The sequence below is a fragment of the Microcaecilia unicolor genome, chromosome 4 (assembly GCF_901765095.1).
Source record: "Microcaecilia unicolor chromosome 4, aMicUni1.1, whole genome shotgun sequence".
Lineage (NCBI taxonomy): Eukaryota > Metazoa > Chordata > Amphibia > Gymnophiona > Siphonopidae > Microcaecilia > Microcaecilia unicolor.
Window position 1 is genome coordinate 64324215 of NC_044034.1, and position 21651 is coordinate 64345865.

A 21651-nucleotide genomic window follows, 5' to 3' on the forward strand; every position below is an offset into this window, starting at 1 on the left:
TAAATATCCCTCTATCTTATCACGCAGTAACTGATCTAGAACCCCATAAAATACCCCCTGGTCCACATTGGGAGCATACACATTTAAAAAGGTATATAGCTCTTGCCTTTGCACAATATCTCCCGTGTCTGTTCAGGTTAATTCTTTAGTAAAGAAATGTTTTTTCTTAATGAGAAAGCGGCATACTATTCGTAACTACTTTGAAACTGAAGAATTTGAGTATCTAGTACATGCCCTTACCAGTGGCGTAGCTAAGGGTGGGCCTGGGTGGGCGCAGGCCCACCCATTCTTGCCTCAGGCCCACCCAGTCAGCAGCCCATGAGGCCCCCAAACGTTTTCAGTGGCAGTGCCCAGGGCCATGCCTAGGGTCTCTGGCGCCCCCCTGGTGTGGCACAAGATTCAAAGGAAATAGGAGCTGAAAGATGGAGTGCATCTTTGTGGGATTGCTCAACAAATAGATCACAAGTAATTTTTTATGATTTTTAACCATGAAAATGATCGCTCACCACTTGCCACACTGACAGGAATTGTCAGCAATATTCTTAGAAACAAATTGCTATATGTTGCAAAATAAGATAGCAGATGTAAATTCTCAAAGTGGACATATTCCAAATGCTAAAATGAAAATAAAATGATTTTTTTCTACCTTTGTTGTCTGGTGACTTTCTTTTTCTGATCATGCTGGCCCAGTATCTGATTCTGCTGCTATCTGTCCTCTTAACTCGGTTTCCAGGGCTTCCTTTCCATTTATTTCTTTACTTTCCTCCTTTCTTCTTCATTTCTTCCTCTATATCCATTTCCAGCAATTTCTCCTCTCTCCCTGGGTCCTGCCCTCCCATCCATGTCCATCCTTGTCCCTCTCTGCCCTTCCCTCCTCCATCCATAGCCAGCAATTCTCCTCTCTCCCCTCCCCTCCATTTCCAGCAATTTGTCCTCTCCCTGGGCCCTGTCCTCCCATCCATGTCCATTCTTGTCCCTCTCTGCCCTTCCCTCCTCCATCCATAGCCAGCAATCCTCCTCTCTCCCCTCCCCTCCATTTCCAGCAATTTGTCCTCTTCCTGGGCCCTCTGCCCTTCCCTTACCTCAGCTCCGCGCCCTGGGGCCTTTAAATCTTTTACCTCCGGTCGCAGCAGCGTCAGTGAAAGCGCTGCCGACGTCTCCCTTCCCTTCGCGATCGTTGGTTCCCTCAGTGTCCCGCCTTCATCTGACGTCAGAAGAAGGCGGGACACTGAAGGAACCAACGAGCGCGAAGGGAAGGGAGACGTCGGCAGCGCTTTCACTGACGCTGCTGCGACCGGAGGTAATAGATTTAAAGGCCTCGGCGGCACGGAGCTCAGGTAAGCGGCGAGGGTAAGCACCGCGGCGGCGCCCTCCAGAGGTCGGCACCCCCTGTGGTGCTTACCCCGCTTACCGTATTGGCACGGCCCTGGCAGTGCCTCACTACTCTCTCGCTGTCTTCTCCGCTTGTGGCCTGGCATCTGCCTGTCTCTCTACCTTCCTCCCAGTCTACCTCAGAGACTGCCGGTGGCATCCTGCACCGGCCCTGCAGGCTTCTCTCTATCATGTCCTGCCCTCAGTGATGTCACTTCTTGATTTTTGATGAGAATTTGGTAGAGAGAAGCCTGCAGGGCTGGCGCAGGTTGCTTATAGGAATTGCTACGGACAACGGCTCTGAGGGAGGACTGGGGGAGGGGGTTCAGAGAGATATGGGCAGACGTCGGGTCATTAAAAAAATACTATATTTTATGTATATACAGGGGTAGGGGTGGGGGTGAGAAGGGCCCACCCAGTTTAACTCTGGGCCCACCCAAAATGTCAGGTTTGCCTACACCCCTGGCCCTTACTGTTGTCATACTTGGATTACTGCAACTCCGTATACCTAGTTTGCACAAAAGGAATCCTGAAAAGATTACAGATATCTTTGGCATTTCTAAATATGATAGTGTTACTCATTATTATACTACACGTCACTGATTACCAATTGAAGCTAGAATTATCTTTAAACTGGCCTGTTTTCTTTTTAAATCCCTCCAAGGTATGGTCCCCAGTTATTTTCTCTGTTATTTTTATTTTGCAACCTCTCTTAGATCTAGGCATTGTGACCCTGCTAATTATTTTACTTTTCCTTCTGTTAACGGAAAGAGGAGACTGTTAGCTTTCAAGAAAACCCTGGCTGTTCAGGCTGTTTGATTATAGAAAGATATTGCAGGGATATTCTTACATCAGCCTTCTATCTTGTATTCAGAAAGAAAGTTAAAGCTTTTCTTTTTAAGAAATGTGTACTTTAAGTTTTTGACACCATTTTTTACTTTAGTGCAATTCCCAGATGACTGTTCTGGTTTCTTGTTGATTGTTACCCGCTTAGAACTGCAAGGTGGTAGTGGGATATAAACCATGATGTTAATGTTTAATACTACGATTCAGCGACTTTTCAAATACTATACTCACCCCACTGGTTTTCGTGCCCAGTCTATGATGCAGGAGATGCTCATGAGCAGGTTTAAAATGTATCTCCTGCAAGAATCCCACTTTCATGCTTTCTTGGAAAACAGCTGTCATTTATGAGGAGTATTAAGGTCCCCTCACATTGAATGTAAGTACCACCACCTAAATCCCATGTTCAATAAGAGCTCTTACCATGCTACCCCTTCTCCTAACCACCCAAAAGTAGCATAGCCATCCTTCATTATATCCTGGATATAATCCCACCTCCCCCCCATCCTCCACTTCTCTTCACAGTTGCATCTGGCCACATAGTTAGCGCACCCACCAACAGTAGTACTATTCTCTATGGCAACAATGACGCTGCCATGCAATCATCCTGGTAATATGCACAATTATAATATCCAAATAAAGCGGAGAAGGGGGAGAGATCTCAGTCAGGCTCATCCAGCTCCATCTCAGTCTGATCCACATGCCTCTGCAGCCTTTCTGCTCGCCCTGCTTCTACTGCTAAGCAGCAAATACCCCCTGACTGGGAGACCCCCAATGGTGTGCTATGGCACTGGACTCTGTCACTAATTTAGCATCTCGAAGCAGCTGCTGGTCTTCCCAAGGTGTGGTTACTTTATGCTGGTGAAGAGCAAAGGATAGCCCAAAAGGATAGTGCTACGATATTTAATATTGTGAGACTGCAAGCATCTGGTAACATCCTGAAAGTCTCTACATTTGCGTAGGGTAATTGCTGATATGTCAGCAAACAGTTCCCCCTTTGCCCCTTTCCACATAATATGGCCCATCTTCCTCGCTACCTGCAAAATCCTTTATTTGATGGGAAACTGCAAAAAACAAGCAATTATTTCTCTTGGGCGGTCAAAATCAATCTGAGGCAATTTTGGAGTTTGCTCCCCCACAAGGAGGAACTGATGGCAGATAGCTTGATAATTTCAGCAGTTGTTTTCTCACCTTGTGCCTCTGGGACCCCATGCGCCCGCAAATTTTTACGGTACCCTCTGTTCTCCCCATCTTCTACTTTGGCGAGGAGATCCTCCTGCTTCGCCTCCAAAATGTCACAGCGCTTTTGCAAGGCTTCCACAGTTCGATGTCATGATCTATGACCCATTCCCCAAACTCATTTAATTTATGGCCCATGTCCTCTCCATTTCCTTATATTCTCCACATTGTTGTGCAAGTCACGGTGTAGGTTTTTAATAGCTGTTTTGAGTTCATCCATCCATGTCTGGAGTTTCGCTGTTCTTGTGGGATGCCCGCCATGCTCTTCCACTTGCCACTCACTATCAGTGTTCCCATCCAGCACGGTCTCCACCTGTGCCTGCACCATCTTGTCCAAGGGCTGCACCAGCAAATGTGACAAGTGGTATGCGAACACCTTGACAGTCAGCTTAGATTTTTGGCTTGCACCTTCTGCCTCCTGTCTTCAACCAAATCGCCTAAACTCAAGCCGTTCAGTATCACTTATGATCACTAATAGTGTCAGGAGTAGCTCAATGGCTAGGCAGCCATCTTCACGGTGATGTCACTTCCTCCCTGGGAAAGTTGCTTTTTAACATACTTATAAACGATCTGGAAATCGGAATGATGAGAGGATCAAATTTGCAGATGACATGAAATTATTCAAATTTGTTAAATTGCAAGCAGACTTCGTAAAATTGCAGAGTATCTTGGGAGGCTGGAAACCTGGGCATCCAAATGGTAGATGAAATCTAATGTGGACAAGTGCAAAGTGATGCACACTGGGAACAACCCATATTATAGCTACATGATGCTAGGTTCTACATTAGGAGTTCCCCCTAAGGAAAAGGATTTAGGTGTCATCCTGGACAATATGTTGAAATTCTCTGCTCGATGTACAGCGGTGGCAAAAAAAGCAAACGATGTTAGGAATTATTAGGAAAGGAATACAGTGATGTACAACAGTCTGGAATAAGCAGCTCTTAATGCCATTCTGAAGCTTCAGTATGCAATGTTTCACATAGTTGTAAGATGTTAATGATGGAACATCACACATTATGTTTCAGTGTTCCACTCCTCTCAAATGCAACTCATTTTGTACGTTGGATATGCATTCATATTGAGCGTGGCTTAGCAAATAATGAGTTATGCAGAATCAGATCCTGCAGCAAAAGTGCATCCAATTTCAGCAAATCTCAGTTATATAATTCTGACCGCAAGATCGCCTCACCTCAGCAAATCAGGCAGTGGTTTGACAACTGTGGAGTGGCAGTTTCTTCATCTACTAGGTAGATAATGTCTGGAATGTGGATTGAGAGGATGTGAAACAAGAAAATCTACTGCTGACAGAGGTACAAGAAAAGTACAGAGTCAACTGAAAAAAGAACAACTCAAAATGGACTTGCAAGATATTGGTAAAGGTTTAGTGATGAAAGCACTTTCTGCCTCACTGGAGGCCAGGCTTGCACATTATGTAAGGATTTCCAGATGAAAAATGCAAGCCAGAGTGTTTGAATGTACTTGTAAAATATCCGTTGAAGATCATGGCAGGGTTGCATGACAGCAAGTTGTGTTAGGATATCTACAAGTCATCAATGGCATGATAAATGCCAAACAGTACATCAAGATACTACAGAAGACTGCAGACGTGCATGATTCTTCAGCAGAGAAATTTCTATCAGGTGACTACATATTCCAGGACCACAATACCCCATTCCATCAAACAAAAGCAACTGTTGAATGGAAGAAATCTACGACAATTCCTACCCTTGGCTGGCCAACCCAGTCACCGGACCTGAATCCAATTGAGAACTTGTGGAATGAAATAGCACTAGAAAGATCCACATGGCATCCTACATCAAAGAGAGTCGACAGGGGTACTCACTGCAGCCTGGAATCAAGTGGTTACCAGTCACAATCTTCTAAAGTTGGTCCATTCAATGCTAGGATGGTACATGGCTAACTGGAACAGCAAAGGCTGATCTATCAAATACGAACCATCGATAATAGATACCCAAATGCCCATTTTTTTGCCATATTAAAAAAAAAAAATTAAATACCTTTCTATTAATCAATAATATCAGACAAAATATCCAAATAGCAGCTGAGTTACACTGAAATTGAAACGTATGGATCAGCAACCCTTTGTTTTATGCTATTTCACATACTGTGATGTGAAAACGTTTTTGCCCCCCTCCTGATATTCCCAGTTATTATATATATATCACACTGAATAGTTTCTGATCTTTAAACAAAATGTAATAGGAGGAAATGAATCTGCAGGCATCTTTAGGACCTCTACCAAATATTTTTTAGCCATGTCCAGGGCCGTGCCAACACAGTAAGCGGAGTAAGCACCGCAGGGGGGCGCCGACCTCTGGAGGGCGCCGCCGCGCCATGCTTACCCTCACCGCTTACCTCAGCTCCCGGACCCCGACAGTAGCCCTTTTATTTAAATTTACCTCCAACGTCGCAGCAGCAGAGCAGCGTCAGTGAAAGCGCTGCCAATGTCTCCAGCCTTCCCTTCGCGCTCGTTCATTCCCTCAGTGTCCTGCCCTCGCAAGGAAATGATGTCAGAAGAAGGCGGGACACTGAGGGAACAAACGAGCGGGAAGGGAAGGTTGGAGACGTTGGCAGCACTTTCACTGACGCTGCGCAGCTGCTGCCACGATGGCGGTAAATTTAAATTAAATACAAGAAACCAGACTCAGAGGGCGGGCAGGTGGACATGGGAGGGCAGGGGAGAGAGGAGAATTGCCGGATATGGATGCACAATGGATGGATGGAGGAGGGAAGGGCAGAGAGGAGCATCGATGGACATGGATGGGAGGGCAGGACCCAGGGAGAGGAGAAATTGCTGAACATGGAGGGGAGGGGAGAGAGGAGAATTGCTGGATATGGATGGAGGAGGGAAGGGCAGAGAGGGACAAGGATGGACATGGATGGGAGGACAGGCCCCAGGGAGAGAGGAGAAATTGCTGGAAATGGAGGGGAGGGGGAGAGAGGAGAATTACTGGATATGGATGGAGGAGGGAATGGCAGAGAGGGGCATGGATGGGAGGGCAGGGCCCAGGGAGAGAGGAGAATTGCTGGATATGGATGGAGGAGGGAAGGGCAGAGAGGGACAAGGATGGACATGGATGGGATGGCAGGGCCCAGGGAGAGAGGAGAAATTGCTGGAAATGGAGGGGAGGGGAGAGAGGAGAATTGCTGGATATGGATGGAGGTGGGAAGGGCAGAGGGACATGGATGGACATGGATTGGAGGGCAGGGCCCAGGGAGAGAGGAGAAATTGCTGGAAATGGGGGGGGGAGGGGAGAGAGAGGAGAATTGCTGGATATGGATGGAGGTGGGAAGGGCAGAGGGACATGGATGGACATGGATTGGAGGGCAGGGCCCAGGGAGAGAGGAGAAATTGCTGGAAATGGGGGGGGGGGGGGAGCGGAGAGAGGAGAACTGCTGGATATGGATGGAGGGGAGGGAAGGGCAGAGAGGGACAAGAATGGACATGGATGGAGGGGAAGGGAGAGAGAAGAAATGCTGGGCATGGATGGAGGGGAGGGAAGAGAGAGGAAGGAGATGAGATGAGGGAAAAGGAAGAAAACCTGCACATGGATGGAGAAAATAGGCAGAAGCTGGATCCACTGGACAGTCTGCAGAGGACCTAGCTTTTACTTACGGATATAAGGCAAGAAATAAAGAAGAAAGGAGGAAAGTAAAGAAATAAATGGAAAGGAAGCCCTGGAAACAGAGTTAAGAGGACAGATAGTAGCAGAATCAGGTACTGGGCCAGCATGATCAAGTCACCAGACAACAAAGGTAGAAAAAAATCTTTTCATTTTAGTGTTTGGAATATGTCCACTTTGAGAATTTACATCTGCTATCTTATTTTGCAATTTATAGCAATTTGTTTCTATGAATATTGCTGAGAATTCCTGTCAGTGTAGCAAGTGGTGAGCGATCATTTTCACGGTTAAAATCATAAAAAATTATTTGCGATCAAGTATTTCGCAAGAAAGGCTTGTAAGCCTTGCCATGATTGCTATTGAGAATGATATATATGCCCAGTTACATATCAAAGGTTTAATTACTAATTTCGTGAACATGAAAGCACGAAAGCTAAGTGGTTGTAAACCCTCTATTTGTTCAGCAATCCCACAAAGATGCACTCCGTCTTTCAGCTCCTATTTCCTTTGCATCTTGTGTCACACGGGGGGGGGGGGGGGGGGGGGCAACTGATAGTCTGCAGGGGGCACCAGAGACCCTAGGCACGGCCCTGATCACTGGAGTAGAGGAAGGGGCCAGGAGTAGACCCGAGGGAAATGATCTCAGCCCAAAAACAGGCCTGAAGAGATAAGGTTCTACTGGAGCTGCTGCAGGTACGCCCTCTCAGAACAAAACCATCTTGGATGCCAGCCCCCACCTATACTTTCAAGTGGAAAAATTTTTTCATCTAGTGTTTCATGAATGGCACGGCCCTATTCGCTATCTGACATCATCTGGCCCTACTTATATCATTGTGACTTCAAACATCCTCCATCAAAGTACATCTTGGCACTCTTTCACCTTATCACTCTTCAGTTGATAGGCTTCTGGTTTCCCGATGTCTTATCGTTTCTAGGCACCTGAAAGGGCTTCTCCATTTCAAAACACCACTGCAGAACTCTCCTGTGGCATGGGACCTCAATGTCATTTTGACACCACTTATGAAGATGTGGTTCAAACCAATGGAGTCTACTTCTCTTAAGAACATCATCTACAAAGCACTCTTCCTAGCAGCAGCTACCTCAGGTACAAGTGAACTTCAAGTCTTAGTGACATATGAACCAAACACTTTCATCTTAAAAAACTGATTCTTCAAACTAACCCCAAGTTTTTATCCAAAGTGGTACCACCTTTCCATGAATCCACATGAGAAAGTCCTCCATATTCTGGACTGTAAATGGACCCTGAATTATTAATTCAAAAGAACTGAATCCATCAGAAAGTCTAGGGTGCTGGTCTCCTCTGACCCCTGACAAATGAACTCTAGTAAACTAAATCCAAATTCTCTTATGAAAAAAAATGAGTGCTTCTTTAGCTATCAAAGTGAAATCTCATCAGGTAAGAGCCACTATAGCTACTGTAGGTCTCCTGAGGTCTGCATCAATGGATACTATTTGTAAAGCAGTGACCTGGACCTTACCTTCATACCTTTTCCTTTCTCTACTGCTTTACTGAAAGACATGAGGCTCATATTCAAACAGTTTATGCACCTAATTTTGTGTCACAACTGTCAGCAATGGTGAGCCATTGGACCAAAGCCGGAGCTTTGGCAGACAAATCACCTGGGTTGGCACAGGCAGGAATCAGAACAGGCTGGACTAGGATAAACTAACAGACTCAACAAGGCAGGACAGAGGTAACTAAACACAATGGACAACACAAGAACCGGATCCAGACGAGGCAAGGAAAAGAAGGCAAAGGGCCAGAACTGGAACCCAGACAGGACAAGGCAAGACTCGGAACTGGATTAAAACTGGGACTGGGACCCAGAAATGCAAGACAAGGCAAAACACGGAAGTAGATTTAAGCTGGGTCCAGAAAAGGACAAGGCAAGGACTGGATCCGGACAGGATTAGACTGAAAGAGACAAGACAACGCACAACTAGATAGGAAAGACAGGGTAGGAGCTAGGCAACAAGAATAATAGAAGCAAGACAATAAACAAGGCAGGAACAGGATTTTGGATTCTCGAACAGGGTTCAGGATTCTCAAACAGGCTTGGCTGGAACAGGAATCGGGATTCTCAAACAGGATTCAAGATTCTCAAACAGGCTTGGCTTGACTGGAACCGGATTCTGGAATGGGCTTGGCTTGGCTGGAACTGGATTCTGGAACGGGCTTGGCTCGGCTGAAACAGGAGTCTGAAAGGGACTTGGCTTGACAGAGAACAGGATACTTAAAGGGACATGGCTTGATAGAGAGCAGGGACAGAACTAGCTCAAACACATAACAGGGGCAGAACCTGGCTCAAACACACAACAGGAACAGAACTTGGCAGAACACAGAGCTTGGCTTAAACACAGAGCTTAACTATAGCAAGAGTCAAAAGCAGGGCTAGGTTAAAAGCAGGCGCCAAGGGTAGGGTTAAACAGATACAGACACCAAGGGCCGGGTGTGGCTCTAGAGCCAGGCTTTCAGGATCAAGGTACAAAAGCAAACACACAGAAACAAAGCAAGACTCAGAGGAACACAGAACAGACCTTCAGGAGCAAGCCTCTCAGGAACCAAGCCAAGCAGGAAAATGCTCTAAACAGGTAACACAAGATTAAGAGACCTCTGTCGTGCCTTGCTGAGTCTGTTAGTTTATCCTAGTCCAGCCTGTTCTGATTCCTGCCTGTGCCAGCCCAGGTGATTTGTCTGCCAATGCTCCGGCTTTGGTCCACGGGCTCACTATTCCTGACAGTTGTGACAGATTGCAAAGGCCTCCAGGTTAGTCCGTGTGCAGTGAAGCACGTCTGCCTTGTTCATAGTCTGTGTGTCCATGGGCACTTCTGTCTTGATTTCTTGTTTAGGGTGCCTGTGTGCACTTCTGCTTCTGTTCTTCTCTGTTTGTTTGTGTGCTAGGGTCAGCCTTCAGCCTTAGTTCTGTTGTTTGTCTTTGTGGGTCAGCTTTGTGTTCTGCCTAGTCTGCCTTGCTTGCTCTAGTCCCCTCTACCCTCAGCTTCAGTCCTGTTATTCCAGTCTTGTCTGTTCCAGCATTGCCTGCCTACAGCTTCAGCTCCAGTTCTGCTGTTTCAGTCTTGTCTGTTCCAGCACTGCCTGCCTACAGCTTCAGCTCTATTCTTGCTTGCTAGTCCAGTCCTGGTTGTGGGGTTTTGCCTCCTGCTGCCGCTCAACGACAGTAGGCCAAGGGCTCACGTTGTTCCAGAGTCCATGACTGACTGTTTAGCGCCTGAGACTGTGACATTTTGAGAGTTAGGCTTCTAAGTTAGCCTCTCTGAAAGTTTACAACAGCTGAGTATGTAAGTTTATACTCAAAATTCTGCTAAACTCATACATTCAGTGGTTTTCTCCATAGCTCAAGAAGTAATGCCACTCTTAGGGAGGTAGAGGTAGAAGGGACTATGTGACTGTTCAATCATGCTTCTTTGGAAATCATCCATTACAAGTGCACAACAAGGAATTTTCCATCAACAAGCAGGACTGAGTTTAGCACAGAAGTGGGTGAATCTCAAGCTCAAGGCTGCTCAATTGTATGTATTTTCCATTTTCCAGGTGAAGCCCACACCTAAAAACAGTGTGAGAGTTGCAAGATTTCACAGACCAATTGGCCAGCACACCTTGACCAAATGAAATGGGCCCGATAGTGAAAAAAATCTAAGCTCCTATATTTAGGCACCTAAATTTGTCCCCTATTTTCAGTCAAACATATGAGCCTAAGTTTTCTGATGAAAATTCACCAACATTTAGGAGCTTAAAAGTCATGCACTGATGGTAAGAACTGACACTCATTTGCCTAGATTTTTGAGCCTACTGGTGGCGGTCAGCTTTCTTTCTTTGTTTTTAAACACTGCCAATCACTGGTTACATTACGCCGCAATATTCAATGCTGGGTGAAGTCCTGTACCGGCACTGAATTTCAGCAGCTCAAGGCTGCCAGAACTTATGCAAATCTCAGCCAGGGCCTGCATAAGACAGTTATGCAGCCCAAGACTGAATATCTTCTGGGACACGCATAACATTCAAGGGGGTCCTCAGCCCCTCTAATCCCTCTGCCATTACCCCCTTCCCAGAAAAGCCAGAGTTCTGTTAGAGGTTGCAGCAGCCATTTTGTTGAGGCAGCCACTAGGGGCAGGAGTGAGTGCAATTCACTGCTGCCCCCATTGCCTCCACTGGACCACCAGGGTAGGCCCGGGGAGGGGGCCTATCATCACTGGGGGGAAGGGGTGTTTTGGAGGGTGAGATCTAGCCTTAGTGGGGGAAGGGGGGAGCTTCAAGCTTTCCCTGACGCTACCCGGATGTTAACCAGCACTGGGCAATATTTTGATTGGTGCCTGGTTAACCTCACTACATAAAATTAGGACAGCCTTTTTTCTGTCCTAACTTTATAAGGTTACTGAACTTATATTGCCACTAACTGGCAAGGTAATTGCTACGCCCTAACTCTGCCCCTGGACCACCCACAAATTAGCTGGTTTTCGCATGGGTGGTTAGAGAGGATATTCAGCGGAACTGTCTGGTTAAGTGTCGCTGGATAACCCCATACAAGCAATTTATACAGCTAGGGGCCTTTCCTGGCTGTTTAAATCGCTTTTAATATTTACTCCCTCCCCCAATTTAACTGCCTAGTGCTAAGCTCTTAACCCTTTTTTCCCTGCCCTAAATCCCCCCCTTTTGCCACATACTTCTTAGGCTCCTAAATTTAGGAGTTTAGTGAAATTTTGAGCATAGTTTTAAGCCCTCAGACCAAGCTGCATCGCAGAAATAGCATGGGCTACTTTACATGATAAATTACCATTATAATGCCAGCATATGCAGTGGTCTGAATCAGATGGATAGCACTGCTGATTATCTGTATTAAGATATATAAATATTTATCCGTATATCTCTAAGGGGCTGCTGGACAGCAGAATCAACTCATATATATTTTAATTAACTTCTTGTCAAATAACATCATACATACTTTAATAATGGCCCTTATCAGCTTAAATACAACAAATTTACTTTAATAAACTAAATAAGTAGTCTCAGAACAACATGTATGCAACCTAAGAATGTTATTTTCACAAACTGACTTTTCTTTAGTTTCTTAGAAAGTGCTAGAAGACTCTTCTGGCATAGTAGGTCAAGTGAACCATTGGTGTGGCTCAGTGTAGCTGCTTTTCAACAGAAAAACAATTTTCCTCCATCTTTAAACCATGAAAAATCAAGTACTTAGGAGAAACAGAAAAAGAAAATGGGTTTGACTAGTACTGCTCTATAGTATAAGACAACTGAAGGAATCCCTAGGGAGAGACAAAAATAATCAAACAACAAAGAGTCAATCCCAATAGTGTGAGAGTCTGGCGATGCTATCAAACAGACAATAGTAGAGAACTATCAAACTAAATTCAATAAAATAAATTTTAAAGAGTCCGAAAGAGAGTTCAGTATAGGTTGTACCTACAGCTGTACACTTACTTCAGTGAGTCAGGCCGCCCCAAAAGTGGCTCACTTGAAAAGCTCTATACATCATGAGACACTCCCCAAATGGCACTCCAAATTTTTGATTAAGACTATACATAGTGCAATGTGAAATCACAACCAGAAATAATAATGTGCTCTACTAATGTCCTACGTCGCCAGAGTCCACATTATGGAGGAGAAAAGAGAACTCCTAATTGTTGAGTGAAGAGGAATCTTTACATTTCATTTATTCAAATCCACACTGGAAAATAGAGAAACAAACAGGAGCAGACTTATCTGAATTTTTGAACTCGCAACTCCGTCGCTCATACACTAAGTTCCCAACGTCCTACAGAAATTTCTGTTTCAAAGGTCTTCCTCAGGGATGCCAGTGGTAATGTGCTGGTGAATCCTCCAGCATATACTGAACACTCTCTTGGACTCTTTAAAATTTAAAACTTATTTTATTGAATTTAGTTTGATAGTTCTCTACTATTGTCTGTTTGATAGCGTCGCCAGACTCTCACACTATTAGGATTGACTATATTCTGAGACAGCAGCCTTATTTCAGTATTTTACAATAGTATTGTGTGTCTGTAAGACCCATAGACTGTTTGAACATCATTCTAGTGCTCTCATTATACTACTGGTGACTACAGTTTATGAAACTAAAAACAGAAAAGATATATACCTGTTCCCTTATTTCTTTCATTTTTTCTGCCTTCTTGAGTTTTGTTGCATATTCTTGCACTTCCTTTAGACCAATGTCAGTGCAGAGACGTACCAGGAACCGTAGACCTATAGTCAGATATTGTGACAGTACATTAAAAAGACAGCTCAGTCTCTGATACAAGAATTCTAATTGATTCTGCCAAATTCATGACCAGGGGTGTAGCCAGACCTTGCAGTGGGAGGGGGCCAGAGCCCAAGGTGGGGGGGGGGCACAGTTTGGTCTGCCACCCCCCCCCCCCTTGCTGCCCTACTGCTCCCCCAATTGCTAACTGCAAGCTGCAGCAAATACCTTGGCTGGTGGGGGTCCCCAACCCCCGCCAGCTGAAACCTTGTCAGCGCCAGTCTCTGGCACCGCCGTGTTGCCTGCCCTGCTCTGTCTTCCTCCTCATGTCCTGCATGCTCTTTTAACTGAAAATAAGCATGCTCAATTTCACCAAAAGGAGCGTGCAGGACGTGAGAGAGAAGAGAGAGCAGGGCAGGTAACTCGGTGGTGCTGGAGACTGGTGTTGGACAAGGCTTCAGCTGGCCGGGGTTGGGAACCCCCGCCAGTAAAACCAGGGGCCTGTTCATGACACATATAAATGGAAGAATATCATGAAATATCTAAAGTTTAAGCATTTATTTTCTCATGTTCCAGGAAAGTTATTTGAAATCATTTTCACAATAGTCAGTACATAATGTACTTCACACATACATCTACAACTCTATTCTCTTACCAGATATTTAAGAATTATTTTGCACACATCTTGGTAGGTACTGGGTAGTAGTTTGCTACATGACTAGCTCACCACCAAATCTCTTCAGCTGCCACACAGCTTCATTCAACATATGAAAACTATATTCATAGAACTCAGTTTTTGTCTTCCTCTCACTTAGAGCCTGCTTTTCTCCTCTTCCTCTCTATTTTTTTCACTTAAAACATTATGTTCAATTCATATCCCTGGCTTTATGGTTTCCCCCCATAAAACCGCTTTAGCGGTTTCCCAAAAATGAACTGGGTTAGTGACATGACCTTGATTGTTATCTTTCTAGTCTTGACATTTTTGAAATATATGCTCTCGATGCTTAAGGTCCCAATATAAACCAAGTGGGACTCTCCACTGGTATTGTCTCTGAGTCATAAGAGCCAGTTCTAATGTGATCCATATTAAGGCCTGGTCTGAAATACTATATGGCCCAGTTTCTGCTGTGTTTACTTTTGAAAATAAAGTGCCAGACACCTGAGATAATCAATATGTGATTGTGAACGATGAACCTGCAACATATGGGTATAGTCCCGGGCTCCTGGGTGTAGGACTCTCTACACATCAACTAGATCAAGCATAGCACATACCACCAGACGTCCCAATAATTTTCTCTTTTGAGATTAGGGTGTGATTTATCTACCATATTAAAATTCCCCCTTTAAAATAAAAGGTAAATTCTGTTGATGAAGTACCATATTTATAAGATGTTGATAAAAATATTTGTGACACAACAACACAGCAGTATGCCCTATGGTCACATCAGCTAAGACAACTCTGCCTTGAGAATCACTCAAACATTGATAGAGAATAACATCCAAGCCTTCTGGACCAGAATAATGACTCCTGCTTTATCAGCAGGCGCGTCTATAATCATTTCCACTCACCATATTTTAATTTAGCATATTCCTCTGAATATAGATGGGTTTCCTGCAGGAAACCTATGTCAGCTTTCTGCCTGTTTACAGCTTCTAGAATTTTTTGCCTTTTGATGGGGAAGGAAATTACTCCTACACTCTAGGAAATAAGCTTAATGTCTTAACTGAGTGAAGAGAGAATTAAAGCTACAGAAACAAAAGTTATTAACACCTGGAAGAGAACTGTACCAGCCTGCAGCCTTCTCCAAACTTTTGAAAGTAAAATTGAGGATAAAAATAGAATCCCCCTATGCATATGCCTAAAAAATATAAAACTAAAAACATTCTAATAGATCCGTTTGCTGTTTCCCCTCTTATAAAAAAATATTTATTATCTCATTTGTACCCCCATTTTCCTAACAGTGTCAGGCTCAATATGGGACTTAGCCCACTATGGGACCCCCCCCCCCCCTCATCCCAAAGACCTCCCCTCCCCCCACCATCATTCCAAAATACTGAGCCGAAAGTGTGTCCATATTCAAATGCCATACTCTAGATTCACATCTGCAGAAACATAGCAATATGATGATACTGAATTACAACTAAACAGCATTGAATATTTGACTCAACGTGATTAAGTCCTGGCTTCCTACCCATTGCAAAAATACCAAAATACAAATAAAAGGAGCCAGTCCAACTTCAATACAATCCACCTTAAGCCTTAGTTCCCAATGTTAGACTGATCAAAAGGTTTCTATCTGTTGCATAAGTGCAAAAACGAAAGAAAAAAAACAGGTTCAATTTCAATTGTAAACAGTTCAGTCTTGGTTCCATTTAATGATCAGGAGAACCAAAAGAAGTCCTCCTCTAACTCTTTAGAAACAGCATCACAGCTCTAAAAATCATATATATCCATCAACTAGCCTTTGCTAGTTAGTAACTGTCCAATACTAGAGCATATAAAAAAGTAAAACATTGTGTAAGAAGAAATGAAAAATAGAAGCCCTCCTCAAAGTCAATCTGAACTGTTCAAAAGGCCACTCTGAATTTAACAGCCATCCTTTAAACTCATATGCAAAAGGAACATACACAAAAAATAGACAGTGGATGGTCCCAGTAATGCTGCTAGACTCTGGGAGCCTCCAAAGGATTCATAAATTTCAATACTCCAACCCAGAGTATGAAATAACATTCCTAAAAACATTTAGTAAAAATAACCATCAACTTGTGATCTCTCCATTTCAACATGTGGACTGTGCAAAGTTGTCCTCATTCAAGCCTGGTAGAACTATCAGAACTGCTTCAAGATAGTATTATGAGATTTTATCGGTTTCATTTTGAACTGTGTGTGCAGTATTTGTAGATGGCAAGTAATTTATATATTGCATTGTCTCAGATGCCGACTCAAAGGAATGGGTCATTGATCCCTGGTGGATACACAGTCTCACCAGGTAGAGCAATTCGAATTGTATATTTTATGTACGAGAGAGCACACTGCTGAAAATTCCCTCCTGTGCTGCTACTTTTGCTGAAAAATCTTGGAAGCAGAGAATTTTTGAGTTGTCATAATTCAAAGAGCCTTTAGCTCGCCGTGCACGCACTATCTCCATTTTGTCTGCATAGTTCAAGAGTTTAAAAATCACCACTTTCAGTTGAGATGAAGAAGGCCCACGAGGTCCCAGTTGGTGAGCATGCTCTACTCACACTGGGCCCGCCGTCAATTGAAGTTGGAAGGTCTGGGGTAACCATTTTTTCAGGAATCCAAGTAAATCACTATCCTGAATGGGTTCTGGAAGCCAAACCAGCCTAAGGTTACAGTGACATGAGCTATTTTCTAGTTTGTCTAGCTTATCCTCCAAATGCTGTATTTTTCTTTTCATGCTTGCCTGGGCCTCCCAAGTCCGAGTTGCCTGGTCCTCCATATCTGCTACTCTGTTACTAAGATGCAAAGTTGGACTGTAGTTGTTCCGTTCTCTCACCTCTGCCACTATTTTCACCATCCACACCAAGCTAACAGTTGGTGCTCCTCCTGACTCCATCGCTGCCATCATGGGGCAAGGCACTTGGCTCCTTTCCCTTTCCTTTCTTGGGGTTTGGATGGCATCACAAGCATGGAAGTCTCAAATTGTGGTAGCTTATGAAACCAAAAGATTTCCCAAGCAGAATGGACACATTTTTAAAATAAATTGCAGGCTTGGAGGGCATGAGTTGCTGTTTAGGGCCTAGGAGCTCTTCCCACACATGCCAGTTTGTTAGTTTGGCATCACATGACCCCTGCGCGGTAATACTTTTAAAACGAATAGGCGGAAGTATTTTTTCACTCAACAAATAGTTAAGCTCTGGAACTCGTTGCTGGAGGATGTGGTTACAGCAGTTAACATACCTGGGTTTAAAAAAGGTTTGGTCAAGTTCCTGGAGGAAAAGTCCATACTCTGCTATTGAGATAGACATGGGGGAACTGCTGCTTGCCCTGGGATATGTAGCTTGTAGCATGGAATATTGCTACTATTTGGGATTCTGCCAGGTGTTTGTGACCTGGATTGGCCACGAACAGGACAGTGGGCTACATAGACAATCAGTCTGACCCAGTATGGCTATTCTTATGGTTTTATATGTTGTAACAGGAATAGTTGAATCTTGTCATCATGTGAAAAAAAGTACAATTTAACACAGGTAGGGCTGATTCACCTGAAATGTGGTTTTGAAGGTGAACAAAGTATTTGGGACTGCTACAGATCAATGGGGGCAGGGAGAGATGGACCTTTATCCAACCAAGCGTATCATTTTCATGGTAGATGGACCTCTAGTCTGCATTCCAACGCATTGCTGGGGTCAGGTGCCACCATTTTGAAAGATGGAGGCTGGAAGAGGAGGAAACTGCTGGATGCCTCCCTGGGACTAGGGAGGTATTACTGGTCCATGAGAAGGAAAGGGGAGCTGCAGCATTCGAGGCTCTCTAATTGAGGGCCTCCTTAAGTCTGAGACTCTCTGGTCGAGGTCCTCCCTAGTCTAGGATGCTCTGGAGCAGATAGCCTAGGAAGAAATCTTTTTTCTCCATCCTTTGTCATTCTGACCTTAAGCCGTAGGAGTCAAATACTACCATTTTCCAAACTGATAGCACTGGAAAGCGAAGAACCTGTAGCAGGTATTCTTCGAGGACAGCAGGCTGATTGTTCTCACATGTGGGTTGACATCTGCGTCGGCCCAGGAAACAGCAATTTTTTCACCAGCAAAAATAAAAAGTTTTGCCAGAGCCTTCTGGCACGCGAACCGAGCGCACCGCGCAAGCGTGGACAACTTCCTGCCCGTCGCGTGAGCGTGCCTCCTCAGTTTAATCAAAAAGCATATAAACAAACAAATAACAACTCCAAAGGTGAGGTGGGTGGGTTTGTGAGAACAATCAGCCTGCTGTCCTCGGAGAATACCTGCTACAGGTAAGTATCTTCGCTTTCTCCGAGGACGAGCAGGCTGCTCATCCTCGGAGAAAGCGAAGATACTTACCTGTAGCAGGTATTCTCCGAGGAAGGAAATGCAATCTGCTAGCCAATTGGAGATTGTGCGTTGCGAGGCCCAATTGACCAATGTTCATTGTTTTGAGTGAGCCTGGTTGCTAGGGATACCCAACATGTGAGGCTCTGACATTATGAGCCGTGACATGGCCCCCTAGAGTCTACCCATAAGTGAAGGAAATGCAATCTGCTAGCCAATTGGAGATTGTGCGTTTTCCGATGGTGACTCCTCTCCTGTTGGGGTCAAAAGAAACAAACTGAGCGGACTACCTGAAGGGCTTTGTCTGCTCCACGTAAAAGGCCAATGCTCTCTTGCAGTCCAAGGTATGCAAACTGCTTTCGCCAGGGCGGGTATGAGGACGGGGAAAAAATGTTGGCAAGACAATTGACTGGTTCAGATGGAACTCCGACACCACCTTTGGCAGGAACTTAGGGTAAGTGCGGAGGACTACTCTGTTTTGATGAAACTTAATATAAGGTGCATGCACTACTAAGGCCTGAAGCTCACTGACCCTACGAGCTGAAGTAACAGCCACCAAGAAAATAACCTTCCAGGTCAAGTACTTCAGATGGCAGGAATTCAGTGGCTCAAAAGGAGCTTTCATCAGCTGGTTGAGAATGACGTTGAGATCCCATGACACTGGTGGAGGTTTGACTGGGGGCTTTGACAAAAGCAAACTTCTCATGAAGCGAACTACTAAAGGCTGTCCAGAGATAGGCTTACCCTTTACAAGGCGATGATAAGCTCTAATTGCACTAAGGTGAACCCTTACGGAGTTGGTCTTGAGACCAGACTCTGATAAGTGTAGAAGGTATTCAAGCAGGGTCCGTATAGGACAAGAAAAAGGATCTAGGGCCTTGCTGTCACACCAGACGGCAAACCTCCTCTATTTGAAAGAGTAACACTTTTTTGTGGAATCTTTCCTGGAAGCAAGCAAGACTTGGGAGACACCCTCTGAAAGACATAAGGAGGCAATTTCTAAGCTCTCAACATTCAGGCCGTGAGAGCCAGAGACTGGAGGTTGGGATGTAGAAGCGACTCCTTGTTCTGGGTGATGAGGGTCGGAAAACAATCTCCACAGTTTTTCGGAGGACAACTCCAGAAGAAGAGGGAACCAAATCTGCTGGGGCCAAGAGGGCGTAATCAGAATCATAGTTCTGCGGTCTTGCTTGAGTTTCAGCAATTCAGCAAAGCCTTCCCTATTAGAGGTATGGGAGGATACGCATACAGAAGGACTGTTCCCCAATGTAGGAGAAAGGCATCTGACGCTAGTCTGTCGTGGGCCTGAAGCCTAGAACAGAACTGAGGGATCTTGTGATTGATCTGAGTGGCAAAAAGATCCACCAAGGGGGTGCCCCACGCTCGGAAGATCTTGCAGGCTACTCCCATGTTCAATGACCACGTGTGAAGTTTATTTATTATTTAGATTTTGCTCACACCTTTTTCCGTAGTAGCTCAAGGTGAGTTACATTCAGGTACACTAGATATTTCTCTGTCCCAGGAGGGCAGAAAAGTTGCTTGCAGAAACATGCCGTGATGGTGTGCCCAAAGCCACATCTGGATGGCTTCCTGACACAGAGGGTGAGATTCGGTGCCCCCCTGCTTGTTGGTGTAATACATAGCAATCTGATTGTCTGTCTGAATTAAAATGATTTGGTTGGACAGAAGATCTCTGAAAGCCTTTAGAGTGTTCCAGATCGCTCGCAGTTCCAGGAGGTTGATCTGAAGACCTTTTTCCTGAAAGGACCAAGCTCCTTGAGTGTGAAGTCCATATACATGAGCTCCCCACCACAGGAGGGATGCATCCATCGCCAGCACTTTTTGTGGCTGAGGAATTTGGAATGGACTTCTCAAGGTCAAATTGAATCGAATCATCCACCACAGAAGGGAATTCCAAAAGTTGATGGGCAGTTGGATTACATCCTCTAGATCCCCCACAGCTTGATACCACTGGGAAGCTAGGGTCCATTGAGCTGATCTCATATGTAGACGTGCCATGGGAGTTACATGAACTGTGGAGGCCATGTGCCCCAGAAGTCTCAACATCTTCCGAGCCGTGATCTGCTGAGACGCTCAAACCATGGACACCAGGGACAGGCGGTTGTCTGTCCTTGCGTCGGGAAGATAAGCTCGAGCTGTCTTTGTGTTCAACAGCGCCCCAATGAATTCCAACTTCTGTATTGGGGTGAGATAGGACTTGGAGTAATTGATCACAAAACCGTGTAGCTCTAGCACCTGAATAGTCATTCACATGGACTGTAGAGCGCCTGCCTCCGAGGTGCTCTTCACCAGCCAATCGTCGAGATAAAGGAACACATGCACGCCCAGTCTGTGTAGCGACGCTGCTACTACCACCAGACACTTTGTAAACACTCTGGGCGCAGACGCCAGACCAAAAGGCAATATATGGTACTGAAAGTGCTGAGTTTCCAGCTGAAATCGAAGATACATCCTGTGAGCTGGATGTATCGAGATATATGTGTAAGCATCCTTTAAGTCCAGAGAGCATAGCCAATCATTCTCCTGAATCAAGGGAAACCATCCTGAACTTTTCTCAAACCAGAAATTTGATCAGGCCCCTTAGGTCTAGGATGGGATGAATCCCCCCTGTCTTTTTCTGCACAAGGAAGTACCTGGAATAGAATCCCAGCCCTTCTTCCCCTGGGGGAATGGGTTCGCCAGCTTGAGCCTTTAGAAGGGCGGAGAATTCCTCTGCAAGTACCTGTTTGTGCTGGAAACTGTATGAATGAGCTCCTGGTGGGCAATTTGGAGATTTGGATTCCAGATTGAGGGTGTATCCTAACCGGACTATTTGAAGAACCCACCGGTCGGAGGTTATAAGAGGCCACCTTTGGTGAAAAAATATCAATCTCCCTCCAACCAGCAAGTCGTCCGGTATGGGCACTTTTATTGAAGCTATGCTTAATTGGAGCCAGTCAAGGGCCCATCCCTTGCTTTTGCTGGGGAGCAGTATGGGCCTTAGACGCACACTGTTGACGAGAATGAGCTCGCTGGGGCTGAGCCTGGGCAGGCTGCTGAAAAGCAGGAATGTACCTACGCCTAGGATAGGAATAGGAAGCACTCCTCTTCCCCCCAAAATACCTACTAGATGAGGAGACAGTAGCAGAAGGCGCTCGGTGGGAGAGAGAATCCATAGCATCATTATGCTTCTTGATCTGATCAACAAGATCCTCTACTTTTTCACCAAAAAGGTTGTCCCCCCGGCAAGGAACATCCGCCATTCGCTG

The 21651-nt window shown here is 45.1% G+C and overlaps 1 protein-coding gene across 5 annotated transcripts in view; it reads right to left on the reverse strand.

The window, feature by feature from the left end:
* IFT88 (intraflagellar transport 88) overlaps positions 1–21651 on the reverse strand; it is a 269351-nt gene that overhangs the window by 36188 nt on the left and 211512 nt on the right. For all 5 annotated transcript variants that reach the window (XM_030200295.1, XM_030200293.1, XM_030200296.1 and 2 more), the window contains one exon: positions 13253–13359. In XM_030200295.1, coding sequence (XP_030056155.1) covers positions 13253–13359 — 107 coding nt within the window. The remainder of the gene's footprint in view (positions 1–13252; positions 13360–21651) is intronic.